This window comes from Pempheris klunzingeri, chromosome 7, assembly GCF_042242105.1.
Source record: "Pempheris klunzingeri isolate RE-2024b chromosome 7, fPemKlu1.hap1, whole genome shotgun sequence".
NCBI lineage: Eukaryota > Metazoa > Chordata > Actinopteri > Acropomatiformes > Pempheridae > Pempheris > Pempheris klunzingeri.
Window position 1 is genome coordinate 3,045,870 of NC_092018.1, and position 18,047 is coordinate 3,063,916.

Sequence of the window (18,047 nt, forward strand, 5' to 3'; positions counted from 1 at the left end):
GCTTGTCTGTCCGGCCGCCGTCTGGATTTATTATCACGTCATGGAGTTTACTGGTGCGCTAAACGGAGAGAGGAACCATCTGAAATACATCTGCTCCAATTTGGACACTTAAATACAGTTAACTTATTAAACATTCGCATTATTGTAAGTCAAGTCTTCCTCCTAGTGCATTAGTCGGATTAGTTTGCGTGAACTAAGTGAGAATTTTCCATTAGTTACTTTGAACTTGTGCTGTTGGGGCACTTGGCGAAGGAACCAGATTCTAGCCACCTAAAACAAAGGCCTAGAATATTTTAATCACTTTAACCTGCCGTCAGACAGAAAGTTTGCTGATCGAGGCAGCGTTTCACCAGCAGCTCCAGAGATTAAACTCAAGTTTTTTGCCAATGATCTCTGGTGAGGAGAGCAAAGAGAGAGAATATTCTAAAGACAGCGATGAAACTTTAACTGATAGACTTTGTTTTTTTATTTAGGAGTGGCATGCCATTGGCCTGGGGAACTCGGGTTCAACTCCCTCCCAGTCCCGGCTACCAAAAATGGGCGAGGGTTGCGTCAGGAAGGGCATCCGGTGTAAAAAACTAACACCAAAACCTACAAGCGGATCATCTGCTGTGGCGACCCTGGAAGGGAGCAGCCAGAAAAAGGACAACAACATTTAGGAGTCTAAAGTCCATTTTCCTGCAGCCATCTACTGTAGGTAATACACTAGTTATGGACAACTACCTCCTTCCCTTTAAATGCAGATCGTGATAATTACTAAACCTCCACACGTTCTAGTCGTCACAACGAGATGTGAGCTTTTGCTTTCCGATAAATGAAGTCACTGTTGAGAAGGTTTTAATGGTCAGCGGCTCACAGACGTCTGTGTGATAAAACAACAACACAGAAAAGTGTTTTTCCCGCAGTGAAACATCTCTTTGAGTTTTGGTTCGGACTGAAGATAAACATCCACTAGGTCCGAAAATCTGTTGGTCTTTGGGAAGAGAAGTTACAGTCTTCAGATTATTATTATTATTATTATTATTATTATTATTATTATTATTAAAGCTTTTTAAACTCTCAGGCACAAAACCCTATTTGGTGTTCATGTAGTAACTGTGCTTTTACCCTCATTCATTTGAATACAAAGTGTATCGTAACGACACAGAGACTATTTACACATCTGAGATTGCTTGTGAATTGACTCAAACTTGCATTGTGTAGCAAATATACTCTATGAGACGAGGACGATTCATCGCACCAGAAAACATCGGCCCTTGTTGGATTTTGTGACGCTTATGATGATCAGACGTCGCCTCTGTACCCATCGGACACTTTAAACAAACTGCACTGATGCAACACGATGGAAGAAAATGTTTTAAATGAGAAAAAAAACTAAAAACATGGGCTTTAACCTAAATGCATCTTTCAACACTTTAGATTTCTGCATGAACTGTGGGATTATTTCTATAAGAAATCACGTCCATTACCTCTTCGGTATCTCCCTTCTGTCCTCACCATCTTCACGTCTGCCGACATCAAAACTTAAATTACCAACATTTGAAAACAAAAGTGCCCGAAGCCTGATATGAGCAGGAAGATAAATAGAATTTATGTTTCTTTAGTCCTGTTTTTTGGTTGTTTTGTTTTTGTACAACACACACTTCCTTGTCATTTTACTTTGTTCATTTTGGGATGTAAAACTCGAGCGCCGTCCTCGCGTTGCTGCTCGTTGTGCATTTTCAGTCCGTTAAGCTTTGGTCGCGCCCTCCTTTGGCATCGCTGCTGCTGCAAAAAAGAAAAACAAAAAAAACAAAAAGGAGAAACCGAGAAGTAAAGCTAGAGACAGACCAACAGTCTGGGTGGGTTGTTTTTTTTTTTTTGGTATTTCATTGTTTTTGTCCCGGCTTCAAGAAAGAGTTTTTCTTTGGAGGGAAACCTGACGGGGGAATCCCAAAAGTCTCCAATAAATATCCTCGTCCAAAAAAGTTTGTTAGTCCGACACCTTCATCTGAAAGTTCTTCTTCTTCTCTGCTGGAAAATAAAGGATCTTTGGTTTGGTTGAATCAGGATTCTCTCCAGCAGGATGAATGTGGCTTTAAAGTCTCTCCACCAGTCAGTCAGTCAGTCAGTCAGTCAGTCAGTCAGTCAGTAAGGTGGCTGAATCTGAAAACGCTCCCAAAGAACGGCAGCCATTTTAAAATCTCCGTCTCCACCCTGAAACACCAGGACGACATTAAAACTCCTTCTGTTTGGAATCCAAGGAAACGTTTTCCTGATCATAATCTGATTAAACCAATATTAGAATATTAGAACGACTCGTGTCTGATTCTCCCCACAGATTAGACACACCTGCAGTTTATCGAACATAATCCGTGTGTTTCCCCTCCCAGCATGTTGTCGCCCCTCTGGCTTTCTCAGTGAAACACAAGCAGCCGTTAAATCACACAAACTACCTGCTGGTTAAGTTCTGAACTCACTGACCGCGTCTCCTGCCTTCGATGTCGGCCTCCAGCTTTCTAGTTTCTCCATCTCAAAATGAATCAGCTCATAAAAACAAAGTCATTTTTCCTTCCTTTGTGCTCGTCGTCGTCGTCATGGAGGTCAGCTTCGCTTTGGGGGACAGTGATGGAGGTCAGGGGCCGAGGTAAGGGCCAGAGAGAATAGTTAGTTTTCAGATTTAGCCGCCTTAACGTGGACAGTCAGTCAGTCAGTCAGTCAGTCAGTCAGTCAGTCAGTCGGGGGTTAATCCACCTCGATGGACTCGCTGCTCTCGTTCACCGGTTTACACTCGTTGGGAAGTCGCTGATGGCGGCTGAGCTGAGTGGCCTGTGTGAAGCTGCGGTCGCAACGCTCGCACCTAACACACACACACACACACACACACACACACACACACACACACACACACACACACAGAGACACACACACACACACACACACACACACGTGTACAGAAGGAGAAACACACAAAAACATAAGTAAGAGTCAGTGATCAGTTTAAGAGTTTACATGTAGAGAAGGTCAGAAAAACACAACACAGCTGAAGAGAAGGAGAACAACACACACAACCTTTAGATCTGTCAACACACATGTACACACACACACACACACACACACACACACACACACACACACAACCTTTAGATCTGTCAACACACATGTACACACACACACACACACACATCCCTGTTAACTCTAATTTCCAGTGACAGTATAAAGTGTGTGTGAGGCCCAGCGGAGCAGCAAGCTGTAATTGTTGCCCTGATCTTCACAACCTGACCGACAAATTACACTCACACACACACACACACACACACACACACACACACACACTCACACACCTGTCAATAATCTATCTAGTGGGCTGGGGAGGGTATTCCCATCTCACACACACTTAAACACACAAACACACACACACACACACACTGAAGTGCAGACATGTCCACGCCTGATAAAGCAGCGTCACTGTCACTTACAATAGACGGAGAGAAGAGAGGTAGCTTTTAGTTTGAGCTGGGGGGGGGGGTCGGGGGGGTTAGGGGTGTTAGGGGGCAGTTAAATGTATATAAGTGTGTGTGTGTGTGTGTGTGGTCTTCAAAGAGAAAGCTGTGTTGAGGTATTGGACTTAACAGCCCTGAAACAAGACTAACATGCTGTTAGATAGATAGGAGGAGGGCGGGGGGGTGGTGGTGGTGGTGGTGGGGGGGCTGGTTAGATAAGGAAGCAGAGACATTTTTTTGTATTGAAGCTGAACAACGGTCACCTGGAAGCTCTTTAACTCGAGTTTTTTCTCATTAAAGCAGATTAACACGCTAAAAAGCAACAATCAACCTGGTTCATGTCGACTGTCGGCGGGAAACAAAGTGTTAAAGGAGACGTGATCGCTAAGTTGGTCCAGATATCATCTCTCTCACGTCTGCGCAGCCTTATGTCCCAGATAATTCAGCCTAAAGGCAGAATAAAACTGATTCAGCTCTTTTATGTGTGTTTAAACGGTGTTTGGACAACAGCTGGTGTCCGTTTCTTCTATGATTCTGTTTAACTCTCTTTTTAAATCCATCATTTATGAAGCCTGTGAAAAGAACAAACTGTATTTGAAGGGTCTACATAGCCAAGACTGTCCACATGTTGTAAATTTCGCCACCTGTTTTGGAATACATGTAGAATATATAGATATATATATACACATGTGTGAATAAATAATAAGATATTCAAGTGCCTGTTCACACCGAAAGGAGCAAATTATGTGTTGGCCTCAAGCAGAGCGTCGTCTGATCGCACTGATTTCAATTAAAAAATCAGATTTCACAATAAACAATAATATACAACAGCCAAGAGGACACACACACATAAATTGCACCTCATCGTTTCATCCTATTAATGCTGTTTGGCTTATTTTATCCATAATTTAAGCGTATGAATTCTCGAGTTATGGCCAAAAACACGTGTTGTGAGGTGTGACCAGGACCCTCGACCACCAAAATCCAGTCATTTCAAAGACATTTCTGAGATACTGTGTTCACAGGAATTAGACGGACAGACGGACAATATAAAACCAACCAGGACCAAAGTATGAGGCATCTTCCTCACTTGTAAACAGTTTTATTCTTTCTGGACTTTTAGCAGATGGATGTTTCATGTGAGTCCTTCTCCTGTTGTGTTTTCTTACAGCGCAAGAAAACCCAAAGAGAGCCCCGACTGAACTGAACTGAACTGTTCTGCTCTCAAGATGGACGCTCGTGCTCTAATTCACCGATAAATCTACGAAACCACAACAGCTGCCGACATCAAAGCTCCTCTGAAGCTTCTCTGTCACAGCGACTTATCCACCAGGACAGGCGGGAAGACGAGTCCTCCTGCAGAACAAAGAGCGGAGCCGTAACAAGGTGGCCGCATCCTTCTTCTCTCGGCGGGGAAAAATAACACCGAGCACTTTGTCCTGACAAAATGACCGAGGCAGCTTTAATCACTTTCCCTCAAGGATCAGTGAAGTTTCAGCTCACCTCTTATCTTAATCTCCTCCACACAAGGGGACAGAACGGGAAGCGGACAAGCGGAGATTGTGTTCAGCCACAGATTGATGGGACTGATGGGACCAGAAAGCTCCGGAGAGACGGACGACAAGTCTCCATTAACGACATTGTTAAAATTTACTGCTGGAGCTTTCAGGCAGAAGCTTTCTGAACACATATGAAACAGAAGCTAACCTAAAACTAAAGGTTTTCCTGGGTACCAGAACCCGAGCATCCAAGACCCGAGATCAAGATCCCGTACGAGCTTGAGTCCTTGTTCCATTATGGTCAATGTGGCCCAGTTCTGTTACCGCAGATACCGCAGATACTGCTTATCTCTACGTGTAATACACAAGTGAATCTGAGAAGACCCGAGATCAATGCTGATCACAAGAGAAATGCATGAACGCTGCAGCTGGAATATAATTCTTTTATTTTGGTCTCCTTTTATTAGGTGTATCTGACATGCTAAACGGTTTTAGTAGCATTTTGGTAGCAGTTTTAATTACCAGGCATCTCTGGTCCGCAAAATAGATCGACGGCTCTGCAGCCGAATCTTGGAACTTATTTCCCAAATCCATCAGGGTATTTTGCATCTGTGAAGATTTCTGATTGGGCAAAAGTTAAGACTTGTTCTACTTATATTCTGCTTAATATTTTTTTTTTAAAACAAATTGAGTTGATGTCAAAGTGCTGCTTGTAGTGCTGAGCTCACTGAGAATCAACACCCAAATCTGCAGTAATATAGAGGTTTTAGCTTCTTTTAACTCGTGTACCTTTTCATCTTTAAAGATGTTCTTGGTAAATGTCCTGTTTACTAAAATGCTCTCTGCAGTTTTAAACAGTTGTATGTCTGGATCATCAAGATGGACAGTCTTGAATGCAACCAGAATTTGGCACAGTTGCATGTTTGTTCTATGAACCATGGTCTGGCATTTAAAAGATATTTGATTAGGAAACCCTGACTTTATATCAGACAAAACAACATTATTTCATGCCTCTTAGGTCTCTTTCTTTTGTCTTATACTGTATGTGAATGTTGTAGATTGTGTGCCTCTGAACATTCATGAGCTGGACACAAACACAACTTCAGCGGGATTATAATGCTGTGCACAGTAGTTTACAGGCATGATAAGATGATGATATATCATTAGTAGTACACTGCCCTAAACTGACCTATATGTAAATGTCATAAAGGATCATTGCAACCTTTATTCACCTCGACATCAGAGGAGATTCAGACTGTTTAGTCTTAAAGATTAGAGGATATTTGGGTGTCTGGATGGAGACTGGATTCTGTTGTTTAGACAAGATATCCTATCTAAGAGGAGCCATACACACAGCTCTTTGTGACCATGTTTTCTTGTGTATCTAGACTAGTGGAGAAGATTAGCAAGCACTGTCGTGTAGAATTTGCTCCCTGGTACAAGCTTTATGATAAATACCTTCATTAAGACAACAGAGACCACACTGTAAATGGAAAGTGTGGGACTCACGTTTATCTTTAACCTCTTTTAAGATGCTGCTTAATAAAATGCTGATCTTCTTTGCAGTAAATTATGTTTAATGATGTTATAAAAAAGGCATAAAATCAGATGTCTGATTGACGCACAGACTTGAAATAAACGGTGGCTGAACAGAGCAACAAACTGGTAAGAAAATGAAAATGAAACCAGGAACATTTTATTTAAATCTACTGAGCAAACACACATCTTCTCCTGTAGCTTATTTATTATTTTGGTTATTATAGTTGTGAATTTTCACTAGTTTCTATTTATTTATTAAGTTATTTTACTTTAGTTGTTTCCAGTTTGCTGGATTCAGTTCAGGTTTTGTTTTAAAATGTATAGATTTAGTTTTAGTTTTTAGTTGTTTCAGCGTTAATTTTAGTTTTTTTTTAACTATACATGTGTTTGTCATGTCATATCATATCGTCTGATCATCTGAGTCTCAATAAACATTTGCACTTTAACCTCCAGGTGTCTGCAAATTTGACCAAACTGACTAAAAGAAGGACTAAAATCAAAGACATTTATTGTATATTTGTTTAGTTTTGTAAGTCTTTTACTAGTTTTATTTTTATTTCGGTTAACTAAAATGGTTTTTCACACCTAGTTTTAGTTCTTTAGTTGAAGTTAACTCCAATAAATGTGCGAATGCTTTGTTCTGAGAGACTGAATAGAGAAAACAGCAGCAGCACTTTGACAGATCTCCACAGTCCAGCGAGTCTCAGTCCTGAAAAGCTGCCGACCACACAGAATCCCTGCCTCCGTCTCCTCAGCGGGAAAATAAAGTTGAGCGTTTTCCTCCTGACAAAGTGACAGTGGCAGCTTTAATCTATTCTCTGTACCGTCCAAAAGGAGATAACTCCCCGAGGCCATCGATCCGCTAAAGATTTCTGACGCCCGTCCATGATTGTCTTTGTCCCGCTCTGCCTCCACCGAGACTCTGAAGTGCTGATGAAAAGGTTTGGGGGTTTCCTCCGATTGCTTATTAAGAACGCTGATTTGCTTTAACCGGATTTCTCGCCGCCGCTTGTCGTTTCACTTTTTACACCATGATCTCTTGTTCCTCCTCGCTCTTCCTCTCTCATTTTCTCACTCCTTCCTCTTGCCCCTTCGCTCTCCACGTCGATGACGAGCTCAGATTTCTCTGATTGCTTATTAAGGGCATTAATTTGTTTCCCCCCCGGCCGTCCCCTGGTACACGTCCTCGAGATTTCCCACAACTCAAATCCCTTATTTTGCTTTCTTCACTTTCTCTCTCACTCTTTGGCCCTTTCCCCTCGCTGCCCTCTCCCTGAATGCTGACCTCTGAGTCCACTGGGGGGGCTCTTTATTGTCCTCCACCGCTGACGGGATGACAGCGTGACAACAGCAGCTTCCAGAGCCCCCTAATTGCAGTGTGGCTCGCCCTCTAATTATATCAGCCACTGAGTACGAAAAATGGAAATGAGCGGCGTCGGCGTGCAGAGTGAGATTCATTACGGCGCCGCTGCGATCGAGCTGCTTCTGTACTTACACTGAACGATGTGTGCGTTTCGCCGATGCTCTCATCCGCCGTGATTTACGACGAGCAAAACGCGAGAACAAGCTGAGATTTCTTTCCTCGACGGCCGTCGTCACAAGAAGTAATTGGTAAAGAGAGCGAAGGTCAGAGGTCACGGCGGCCGTGACAGCAGATGTAACGAAATATTCACGTCCACAGAGGCATCATGAATAATGGAGAGGAGACAGAAATTGAAGAAGAAGAAGAAAAAAAACTACAAGCAGGAGGAGGTTTTTTGTTTGTTTGTGTCGCTCCCTGAAGCGAACCCTTGCCTTCTTCGCCTCCTTCGCCTCCTTCGCCTCGCAGAACCAGAAGAAATAGTGAGACTAAAATAAAACATCCAAATGTTACAGAAGAGTCAAAAAAAAGATCTAAAATGTACTTCCAGCAAGAGCTAAATTTCCCAAAGGACTCACAACGCTGCCATTCGCTTCCATTAGAATTTGTTCTTTCCTACATGAAGAAATTTACCAGATTTCAGGCTCTTCGCTGTAATTTTCTCCACGTAGTAAAATCCAAAGTTTAATGGAGAGAGGTGATGGTGTTACGGCTCCTCTGGGAGAGATAAACTCTCAAAGTTTTGGGGATTCAGCATCTGGACCAGACAGATGTGCAAGAGAGGATAACTTATGGTCAGATAGAGAAGAGGTGTGTGACTGTTCTGTATTTGTTAGAGAGCAAATTATAATCTGACGTCATAAGAAATAAAAGCTGCTACACTTTTACACACAAGCTTCATGTGCTGTTGTTTGGCTGCATCGGTTTTACTCAGCCAACAACGAACGCTGATCCTTATTGATAATTATGAGTATTTCATTTAACGTCAACAAGATCGACAAAGCCAATTCAGACTTAAAAGAATCCATGCTGCCTTTGACCCTTTGAAACGATCAATGGCTCACTGAGCTTTATGTCTTAATGTTGGAGTCACTCCGCCTCTCATAACCACAGATTATGTCCCGCTAACAAAACGCAGACTGAGCGCTTGTGTTTTCGCTGGATTTGCAGTGAGACAGCAGTCAAAGCTTCTCAGAGGTGTCGTCAATCAATCAGAATCAGTTTGAATGATACAGATTATCACTTTGATACTTTCCTTCATTACCTCCACATAATCGTGGTTTGTGGTAACGGGACTAGTGGCCTTGGAGGATTTCAGCCCTTCTACTTTTTCCTCTTCTTTACAGATTATTGGCGGTTATTACACGGCGCTGTTGAATCCTCGGTTCTGATTGAAATCACCTTTAAATCAATAAAATCGTTTTTTTAAGTCAGTATTTTGTCTCAAACTTCCTGCAGGATGATTCAAGTCCTGTACATTATCGTTCACTTGGTAGACCATCTAAAAAAGGGGCATTACACCAACTGCACTGGAGTGTGGAACAAGAGATAATGCAGAAAATTAAAAAATTATAAAATAAAATAAGATTAAATTAAATTAAATAATTGGGGGCCTTTTTATGTGGAGTTCCTCCCACAGTCCAAACACATGCAGGTTTAATGGGTGACTCTAAATTGCCCGTAGGTGTGAGTGGTTAATAATGGATAATAATAATAATAATAATAAAATAAATAACCCCATCAGATTCTTTTAGCCACATAATATCTTGCCTGCTGTGTTTCCCCAAGAGACCTGTCAATGGAACGTCATGGTCTTTTACCTTAATTAATAACAATGACAATTAATTAATACAAAGATTGTGCTTCCTTCACTGAATTAATACCCATTCAGTTGTTTCTGGCTACACTGAGTGCATTTTCCAGTTGGGTGCTTCCCTATTTGGTGCAGCGTCTTGTTCCGACCTGTGCGACCTCTTCTCAGACGACTGATGACTATTTCTCCCCCTCGTTTCCAAACCCACCATCCTAGCAGCACCGGCACGTCTTTGTTTATCACATAAATGTCTTTTTACTGAGTGTCTTAGCTTCAGCGTTGCTAAATGGGCCTTCGGAGCTTCGTTTGTTTGGACAGAATCTCCGGCTGCTCGCTTCCCTTCACACCAACATGAGCAGGACCCCGTGTGGCCTTCAGGCTGAAACATGATTTTGAGAACAAGCGACATCTCTAGTAGTAAGGGTGCCGGCAGATGATAGCTTGGGTGTCACGGGGCAGTAATGAGGGTGTCAGTAGGTGTTAGCTGGGTGTCACATGTAAGTGAAACTGGTCAGCCCAGCCGGAGCCTGCAGCAGGCGGGAGGCGGCGGCGGCAGCAGGTTTGGGTGGGTTGGATGGGTGGGGGGGGTACTCACTGTTACTTACTTGAACGGCTTCTCCCCGGTGTGCGTGCGGATGTGGTTGTTGAGTGTCGTGGCGCCGGCGAACGCGCGGCCGCAGTATCCACATTTGAAGGGTCGGTCGCTCGAGTGCGTCACCACGTGGTTCCTCAGATCTGACGGCTGAGAGAAGGACTGGGAGCAGTGGCCACACTGGTATGGTCTGAGAGAGAGACAGGGAGAGCGTGAGGGGGGAGTGTGTGCACAGTATCTGCTTATATACACCTGGATGTATATCTGCAAACTGTTGTTTTTGGTGCAGTTCTATACTGTGGTTCTGTTGTTTTGCTGGAAGACTTAAAGGTCCCATATTGTGCAAAATGCATTTTTTTAATGTCTCGTCAACATGAATGTGTGTTCCTGGTCGCCAAACTCTGAGGAGAGGCCGTCTTCTCTCCCTTTCTCCTGTCTTTCTCCATCTTTCAGCAAATGTGTGTGTGTGAAAACACGCTGTTTAGATTTTATGATGTCATAAGGGGATCTGCTGATCATGTGACCTCCTGCAGGCCGACTGTCCCCGCCCACTGAAAACCTCCTGAATCCACCTCACTGTTTACCATTGTTTTTTTTTCCTCTCGCCAGCTCCTGCTAACATGAAGATGTTGTAGGTGAGATTGTTTCTGTTCTTCTAAACCATGTAAACCTGCTCTAGTAGGACCTTCAAACACAAATATGAACTTTGAAAGCACCAAAAAATACTCAGCTGCAGTGTTTCTTTGCACGAAATCATGAACTGGCTACTCAAGATAAACCGCAGAGCTTTTTCTGAGCAGTTTCATGTTGGAACTATTTTCTACCAAACTACACCTGCTCACAAGGTCTGTGGATCATCTTCAGCAACCAGGTCATGATTTCTGGAAATACACGCTGCTGCTGCTGCTGCTGCTGCAATTCCTTCCACGTCCATTGTACTGAACAGTCCGACATCTCTACTGTCAATATCTCTAAAACTCAGCAACTCTCACCAAAACGATCTAGACGGATGGATACGACTACAAGTACAACGGGGAGCACATATGTTAGTGATTCTGGGGCGAACTGTCCCTTTAAGACACTGAAATAGATAGAGAGGGATGAGGCGAGTAACCATAATGTAGGGTCTGTGAGCAGAGATAGCCTACACACACACACACACACACACACACACACACACACACACACAGGGCTGGGGGAGTCGGACCCTGCTCTGGTAACCATGGCAGCATGACCCTCATCAACAATGCAGGCCGAGATCATGACTGGACCATCTATCACTGAGTGTGTGTGTGTAGCGAGAGAGAGTCAGATAGAGACAGTAACAGAACAAGAAAACAAGATAGAGATAGATATGAAGAGATTGTGTGTGTGTGTGTGTGTGTGTGTGTGTGTGTGTGTGTGTGTGTGTGTGTGTGTGTGTGTGTGTGTGTGTGTGTGTGTGTGTTCGGCCCAAATGGGAGCTCACAGTGGGACTGAATCAGACTGTAACAAACAGCCAAACAATAGCTGTGTGTCTGCTAATAGAGTATCCTGCTACCATACAGCAGCAGATCTAATCTCACACTGTTTCTATTTACCGAGCACACACACACACACACACACACACACACACACACACACACACACACACACACTCCTGCGACCATTATCTGCTTATTTTGTGCTAACTTACAGGACACTTCCAGTGTGATCACACTCTCTGCTCATATCTCACATCCCCTCTTCTGTTATTATCAATTTCCAGCTTCTATCCCCTTTACAGATAGAAAAAAAACAGGCAGCAAGTTTAAGTATTTAAAATGTAGGTTAACTCTTCTTATAAAGCAGTTTATTCTCCTGTAACTTACATAAGGAAAAAGCTACGATTAGCATAGACACCATTAGCCATTTGTTTTAATTTTGGGAGCTGTTTGGAGGCCCAATGAAAGTGGATCATTTTTACTAATAGATCCCCTAAATCCTGCACACTGAACCTTCACCACCCGGGAATTTAATGTCAGTATTCATCAGGAATTTAAGGTTAAAATGCTGTTTAGCAGGAAGAAAATTCACACTTCATTCCTGTGGGACTGAAATGTTTCAAAAGAATTTAAAAAGTAAATTCACTTTTGTGGAATTTGAGAGATAAAGACTGAAGTTCATGAACACACGTTATAAGTAATTATACTGTAAGTTAACATTGAGGACAAACACAGTAACGATGATTAGTTTTCATATATAATCTTCCAGCTGATGAAAACCTAGAAGAAATGACTGACTGTTTTTGTATAATATATGTATAATCACCTGAAACTTAAAGTCATTGTGTTTTTCTAATATTAGAATAAATGAATGAGCCCTTTCTTTCTTTCTTTCTTTGGATTCTACAGTAGCCCAGAAAGGACAAACAAGGGCCTTTTGCATTTTTACGTTGAAGTGGAAGTTTGAATTTGGCGGTGCAGCGCTGGAAGTCGAGGCAGATAGAAGAGGAATACTAATTTGTGTTGTCACAACTTGGGGATTATACTGTATTATTGTATGTTTATTATAATCTAGCATAAGACCAGAATCACCACCTTGTGGCTGTTTGCTTCCAGCCAACCGGTCAAGTTCCCGTTTCCGTCCGTGTTTGTCCAGAACACAAGATCAGTGAAATACGGTCACAGTCTCTCTGTTCCTGAGTTACGGCAGCGAGTAACGGCCAGAAAAGTGTTTCTGCAGAACATTAGGACGTCTCAGTGACGTTAACCTTTGACCTTTTGGATATAAACTCTCACCACTTCTGTTCTTTGTCATAATTGGCACATGAATTGTTGAGTTACGTCCAGAAACGTGTTTCGTGGGTGAACTTGACCTTCAGCCACCAACATCTAATCCGTTCATCCATCGAGTCCAAGTGGACGTTTGAGACACAGTCGAAGAAATGTCTCCCACGTTGCGAGAAGCGAAGCGAGGGTTAATCACTCGGTTGTAATCTGCCATCTCGCCGGTAGATGACACTGAATCTTACACACTGCAGCTTTAAAGCAGGAAACGATTTGTGAGTAAGTATTATATGAATTTAACACTGTCTGAAATCCCCCACATGGTTCCACATGGTAGGTAGGTAGTCTGTTCTCCTTATATTACATTATGAGCTGTGCCTGCACACACACACACACACACACACACCCTGTTTATCACTGTGTATTACTGCGTTCTGTATGACCGCGTTAGTTAAAATGTCGACCGGGACAAACTCCCGTGTGCCTGTAGTCAGAAAATAAAGTGATTCTTATTCTGAAACCAATAAGACAAAACTCTGACATCAGTACCTTACAAATAGGTAAACAGCCCAGAACTAGAATAAAACAAATAGACCAACATCTTCAGCGCTCCAATAAATCACAAACACCTACTGCACCCTGAGAGGATGTGGAGAGAACACACACACACACACACACACACACACACACACACACACACACACACAGGAAAGTAATAAGAGTAAAATAGTGTAATATAAAATCGAAAAATTCTCACTTGCAGTTTTCCACATAAAAGGCGTCTCGCCGTGGGGGTCGGTTCATTTATCAGCCGGCTGGTCTATAAGTTCACGCCTCAGTGGGCCGCACCACTATTTATTAGGTGGGTTTTCTATGAAGAGCTGCATTGATTGTGAATAGTTTAAGTTGATGAATGTGTGGATATTATTTATTAAGGCAGCAGGCCGGGAGATTAATGCCCGGTTATTGTTTATTACAGTGGAGAGAGAAGAAGGAGGAGGAGGAGGAGGAGGAGGAGGAGGAGGAGGTGAAGCATAAACACCTCCATCACACACACACACACACACACACAAACACACACGTATGTGCATATGCAACCAAAATATTTGCACACACAAGCACATGCAAATATGTTCTTGAGCACAAATGAATAAAATCTGCAAACTTTTGCGTGCACACACACACACACACACACACACACACACACACACACGGTTTGGGTATTGAGCCTCACACAACCTGCAGCTCACAGTCTCACAGACTGAGCAAAACCAGCACTTAAATAAACCAAAGACTAATTCTGGGCTGAACTTAAATCCAGCTGGAACCACAACAGACGAGCAGGACGCTCATATTTAGTCATATTTCAACCAGACGAGGACACCGAGTCCCGTTTGTGACTCAAACACAGAAAAACAAACACATTCTTGGAGCATGTTTGTACCCCCCAGTAGTCCCCTAGTTCATTTCAATGAGACCCCTGCACCGGACCACAGGAGGGATCCTCCAGGACCTGGTCCACAGAGCAGTCGCATCGGTGGACGCAGCGCTGCAGACGTCAGACACCAGCAAACACACATTCACACCTCAAAGTCATTAATCTGACCTGATCCACGTCTGCACAGAGACCTGATCCACATCTTTATAAAGACCTGATCCACGTCTGCACAGAGACCTGATCCACATCTTTATAAAGACCTGATCCACGTCTGCACAGAGACCTGGCTTCCTCTCCCTGGCCCTGGATCAGATGCACTACCAGGCTCTAGTTTCCAGTGACTTCTGTCCCTGGAGCCGATAACACAAACTAAAAGTGAATCATACAATTGCTTGATTTTCAAAATAAAGTAAATGTGAGGATTTGCTGCTTTTCTCTGTTTTATATCGTTGTAAATTGAACATCTTTGTGTTTTGACATTTGGAGACGTCACCTGGAAACTGAGACATTTTATAGAGTAAACACATAATAATTGTTGGAATGATGAGCAGAGGAGTCCATAATAAAAACGATTGTTTTTCCAGCTCTATGCACTAATTTATAAGGAGATCTTATAAATGAGGACAGAAACTCGTCTCTTTTGTTGCTAATCACCAAACCAGAGTGCTTCTCCTGGGCCGCTGTGCTGCACAGCTAACAGAGACATCCAAATATGTCCAGAGGCGACAACACAAACTGGGCGCTTCGATTTGGTTCACAGGTAAACTAATAACGCTCGGTGTAGACGGGCGTTGAGAGGAGAACCGGCTGCCATGTTGTTCCCACTCTATAAAACGAGTCTTTTTCAACACGTCTGCGAAATGAGGTTCAGGACAATAAACCTCGTGTCGCCTTTCAACACGACGTGCGGTAACAACAACAGAGTCGGTGTCAACGTGCCTCCGCGTCCACACCTTTAACACATGAGCCGACGAAAGAGGCCGAGCCAGCCAGCTCCGCACCGCTCGAGTTATTCAGACTACATGGGAATAAAGTTTCATCAGAGAGAGGTCAGAGGTCGAGGAGGTGGAGAGGAGGAGGAGGGCTGCTCACTAACTGGAGGAAAAACTCCTAATATGTCAAATCCTAAAACAGAAAACTGGACCAAACAAGAGGACGTCCAAGATCAGCGCGAAAACGAGGGAAAGGCAGTTTATTTCCTTGTGACGTCACAATAAAAGCCGCTATGAATGCAGCCCAAACACAGGGAATTGTGGGAAGGGAGACGGAGATGACGAAGATCAATTTTAAACACTTTGACTGTTTCTAAAGGCTTCGACACGCCAGCGCTAAACGTCCGTGTGCTGAAAATGGAAAGACGACTACTTTGTTTACGGTTTTCTTCCCGTTTGCCTCTCTGAATACAAACCAGCGCCACCTGCTGGTGTGGAGAGTTACTCCCTCTCACGCAGGCACACAACGTTAGGTGCTAGGCTGGCCGATGGGTGTAGTCTTCGTGGTGCGTTCAAGTGCCAGAAACAGGTTCTTTAATGCCAGTTTTACACTTGATTTTTAAAACGGCGATCAGATCACCAGCCCCTCGTCGAGGTGGTCTGGACGCTCTGGACCAGATATACATATACATGTACCTTCTTGCTTCAGTCACAAGGACTGAACAGGTAAATCACAGATGCTTTGGTTTCACTGTCACTACTTTTCTAACATTCTTTCTAAAAAATCTGCCGCTTGTCTTGACTGAGTGTGTGCGACCGTGCAGGACCCTCGGACCTTTTAATGGAAGCAACGTGGGCAGTAATGAAATATTGAACACAAACTACAGGCGGCGAAGTGTCTCGGTCCTCCACTTGTGTTCAGATCACCGCGACAGGCTTGCAAACCAAGTGTGAACAAGGTCTTAGATGCACTTTGTGGCATCAACTTTCATTTTCTTGATAATTGTAAAGACACCAACACTCAGCTCTGTCCGAGGACGAGGCTGACGTTAAGCTTTTTACATCAACAAAACCAATAAAGACACCAGAAATCTGGTATTTGTGCAACTCATCCTCACTATTGTACAAATCAAATCAAACATTTTGTCATATAAACATATTAAGAAAAAAAAAAAAAGATTCCTGGCAGGGAGAGTTTTAGTTATCTGAGCTTTAGAGATGATTTTGGCCTCGACCTCTGTGCCTCAGTGAGTGTGTGTGTGTTTGCAGCATGCAGCGATGCAGAGTGAAGTGTGTTGATTGACCCGTATGGAGTCGGTCTAATCCATATGGAGTTATATCTACGCTGCGAGGACGACTCCTCTGTCCGCCTCGTATGAAGACATTATTCCCCCGCGACCAGCAGCTATAAATCACTGCTCCCGCCTCGTCAATACACAATCAATGGCTCTCTGAACACACACACACACACACACTCTCACACACATACGCTGCACGCATGTGGGCAGACTTCTGCACATCCAAGCACAAATAAAATCACTGGTGGACCCTCGTACGAAACACTAAAAAACTCCTCTTCATCCACTCTTCTCCGTCTGTTCCACTTGCATCCACCTCTCTGTTTGTTCCTCGTTCTTCTCTCTCTCTCTCTCTCTGTCCATGTATTGACGGGCCTATTAAAGCAGAAAGCTCAAATAATGTCCCCTCATCAACCAGTTGATCTCGTCAAATGAGCCTTGAACAAAAACCAAGCCAGCAGCCAATATCATGTCATCGCAGAGGCCTGGGGGGGCTGTGGATTATGGGCAGTGTGGTTTATGAGGAAATCTTAAGTCATTCAAGGGTAACTTGGGAATTTTTACATTTAGGTCCATTTTGTTTTAAACATATTCTGGGTTCGGGGTGAATAGTAGGTACTATAAGTGTTGGAATTGGTCCAGTTGATCATCTCAGCCAGCAGCCGCAAAATGGGCTTCAATGGCTGTGACGTAATCCTTTGGGACAACTGCACCTGATCACAGTAGGTCCACTAAAAGAGCTTGTTTGATCCACTGACAGGCTCAGAGTGTTATTCTAAGTGTGTGATAGTATTATGGAAAGGATCCCTACAGAGAGAGACCTGGAAGATCCTTTTGGTTTAACCACAAACACCCGTTATATCACTCTCTGCACACACACCAGACTCCATTGACAAAAATGCTCATTTTACCTCACAGGACACACAGGTGTGGCTGGTCCAGCGCTGCTTTGATCGGCTAGTTTGTTTGTGTAATTGTGTGCTACACACTGGATCTGAACCTTTTAAAAATGCCAAATTCACACAATAAAAAAGCAAAAACTTACCAATCAAGGCAGCAGTATACCAGCAACTCCATGTGTTCTGTGAGATAAAATAACAGCTTTTGTCAATGGAGTCTGGTGGTGTTGAAGAGATTCGTTTTCTACCCAAAACATGGCTTAGAGACCAGTGGATGCTTAGTATCTGACCACTGTTGTCATTGTTTTAATGGTCACGGAGAGCGTGTCCTGAACGGCATTGACCTCTGCAGTGTTTCCACCTTCAGCGTATGTGAAGAGTCTCACAGGACTAAAAGAAGTTAAGTGTCGAGATGCCTGAAAATGTCTCTGTAATCTGTCACAGTAAA

General features: G+C 43.3%; 1 protein-coding gene across 1 annotated transcript in view; it reads right to left on the minus strand.

The window, feature by feature from the left end:
- Positions 1-2,724: 2,724 nt before the first annotated feature.
- Positions 2,725-18,047, minus strand: part of prdm6 (PR domain containing 6) — a 78,092-nt gene continuing 62,769 nt past the window's right edge. Inside the window, exons 7-8 of the mRNA XM_070834203.1 lie at positions 10,299-10,475; positions 2,725-2,839 (exon numbers count right to left, since the gene is read on the minus strand). Coding sequence (XP_070690304.1) covers positions 2,725-2,839; positions 10,299-10,475 — 292 coding nt within the window. The remainder of the gene's footprint in view (positions 2,840-10,298; positions 10,476-18,047) is intronic.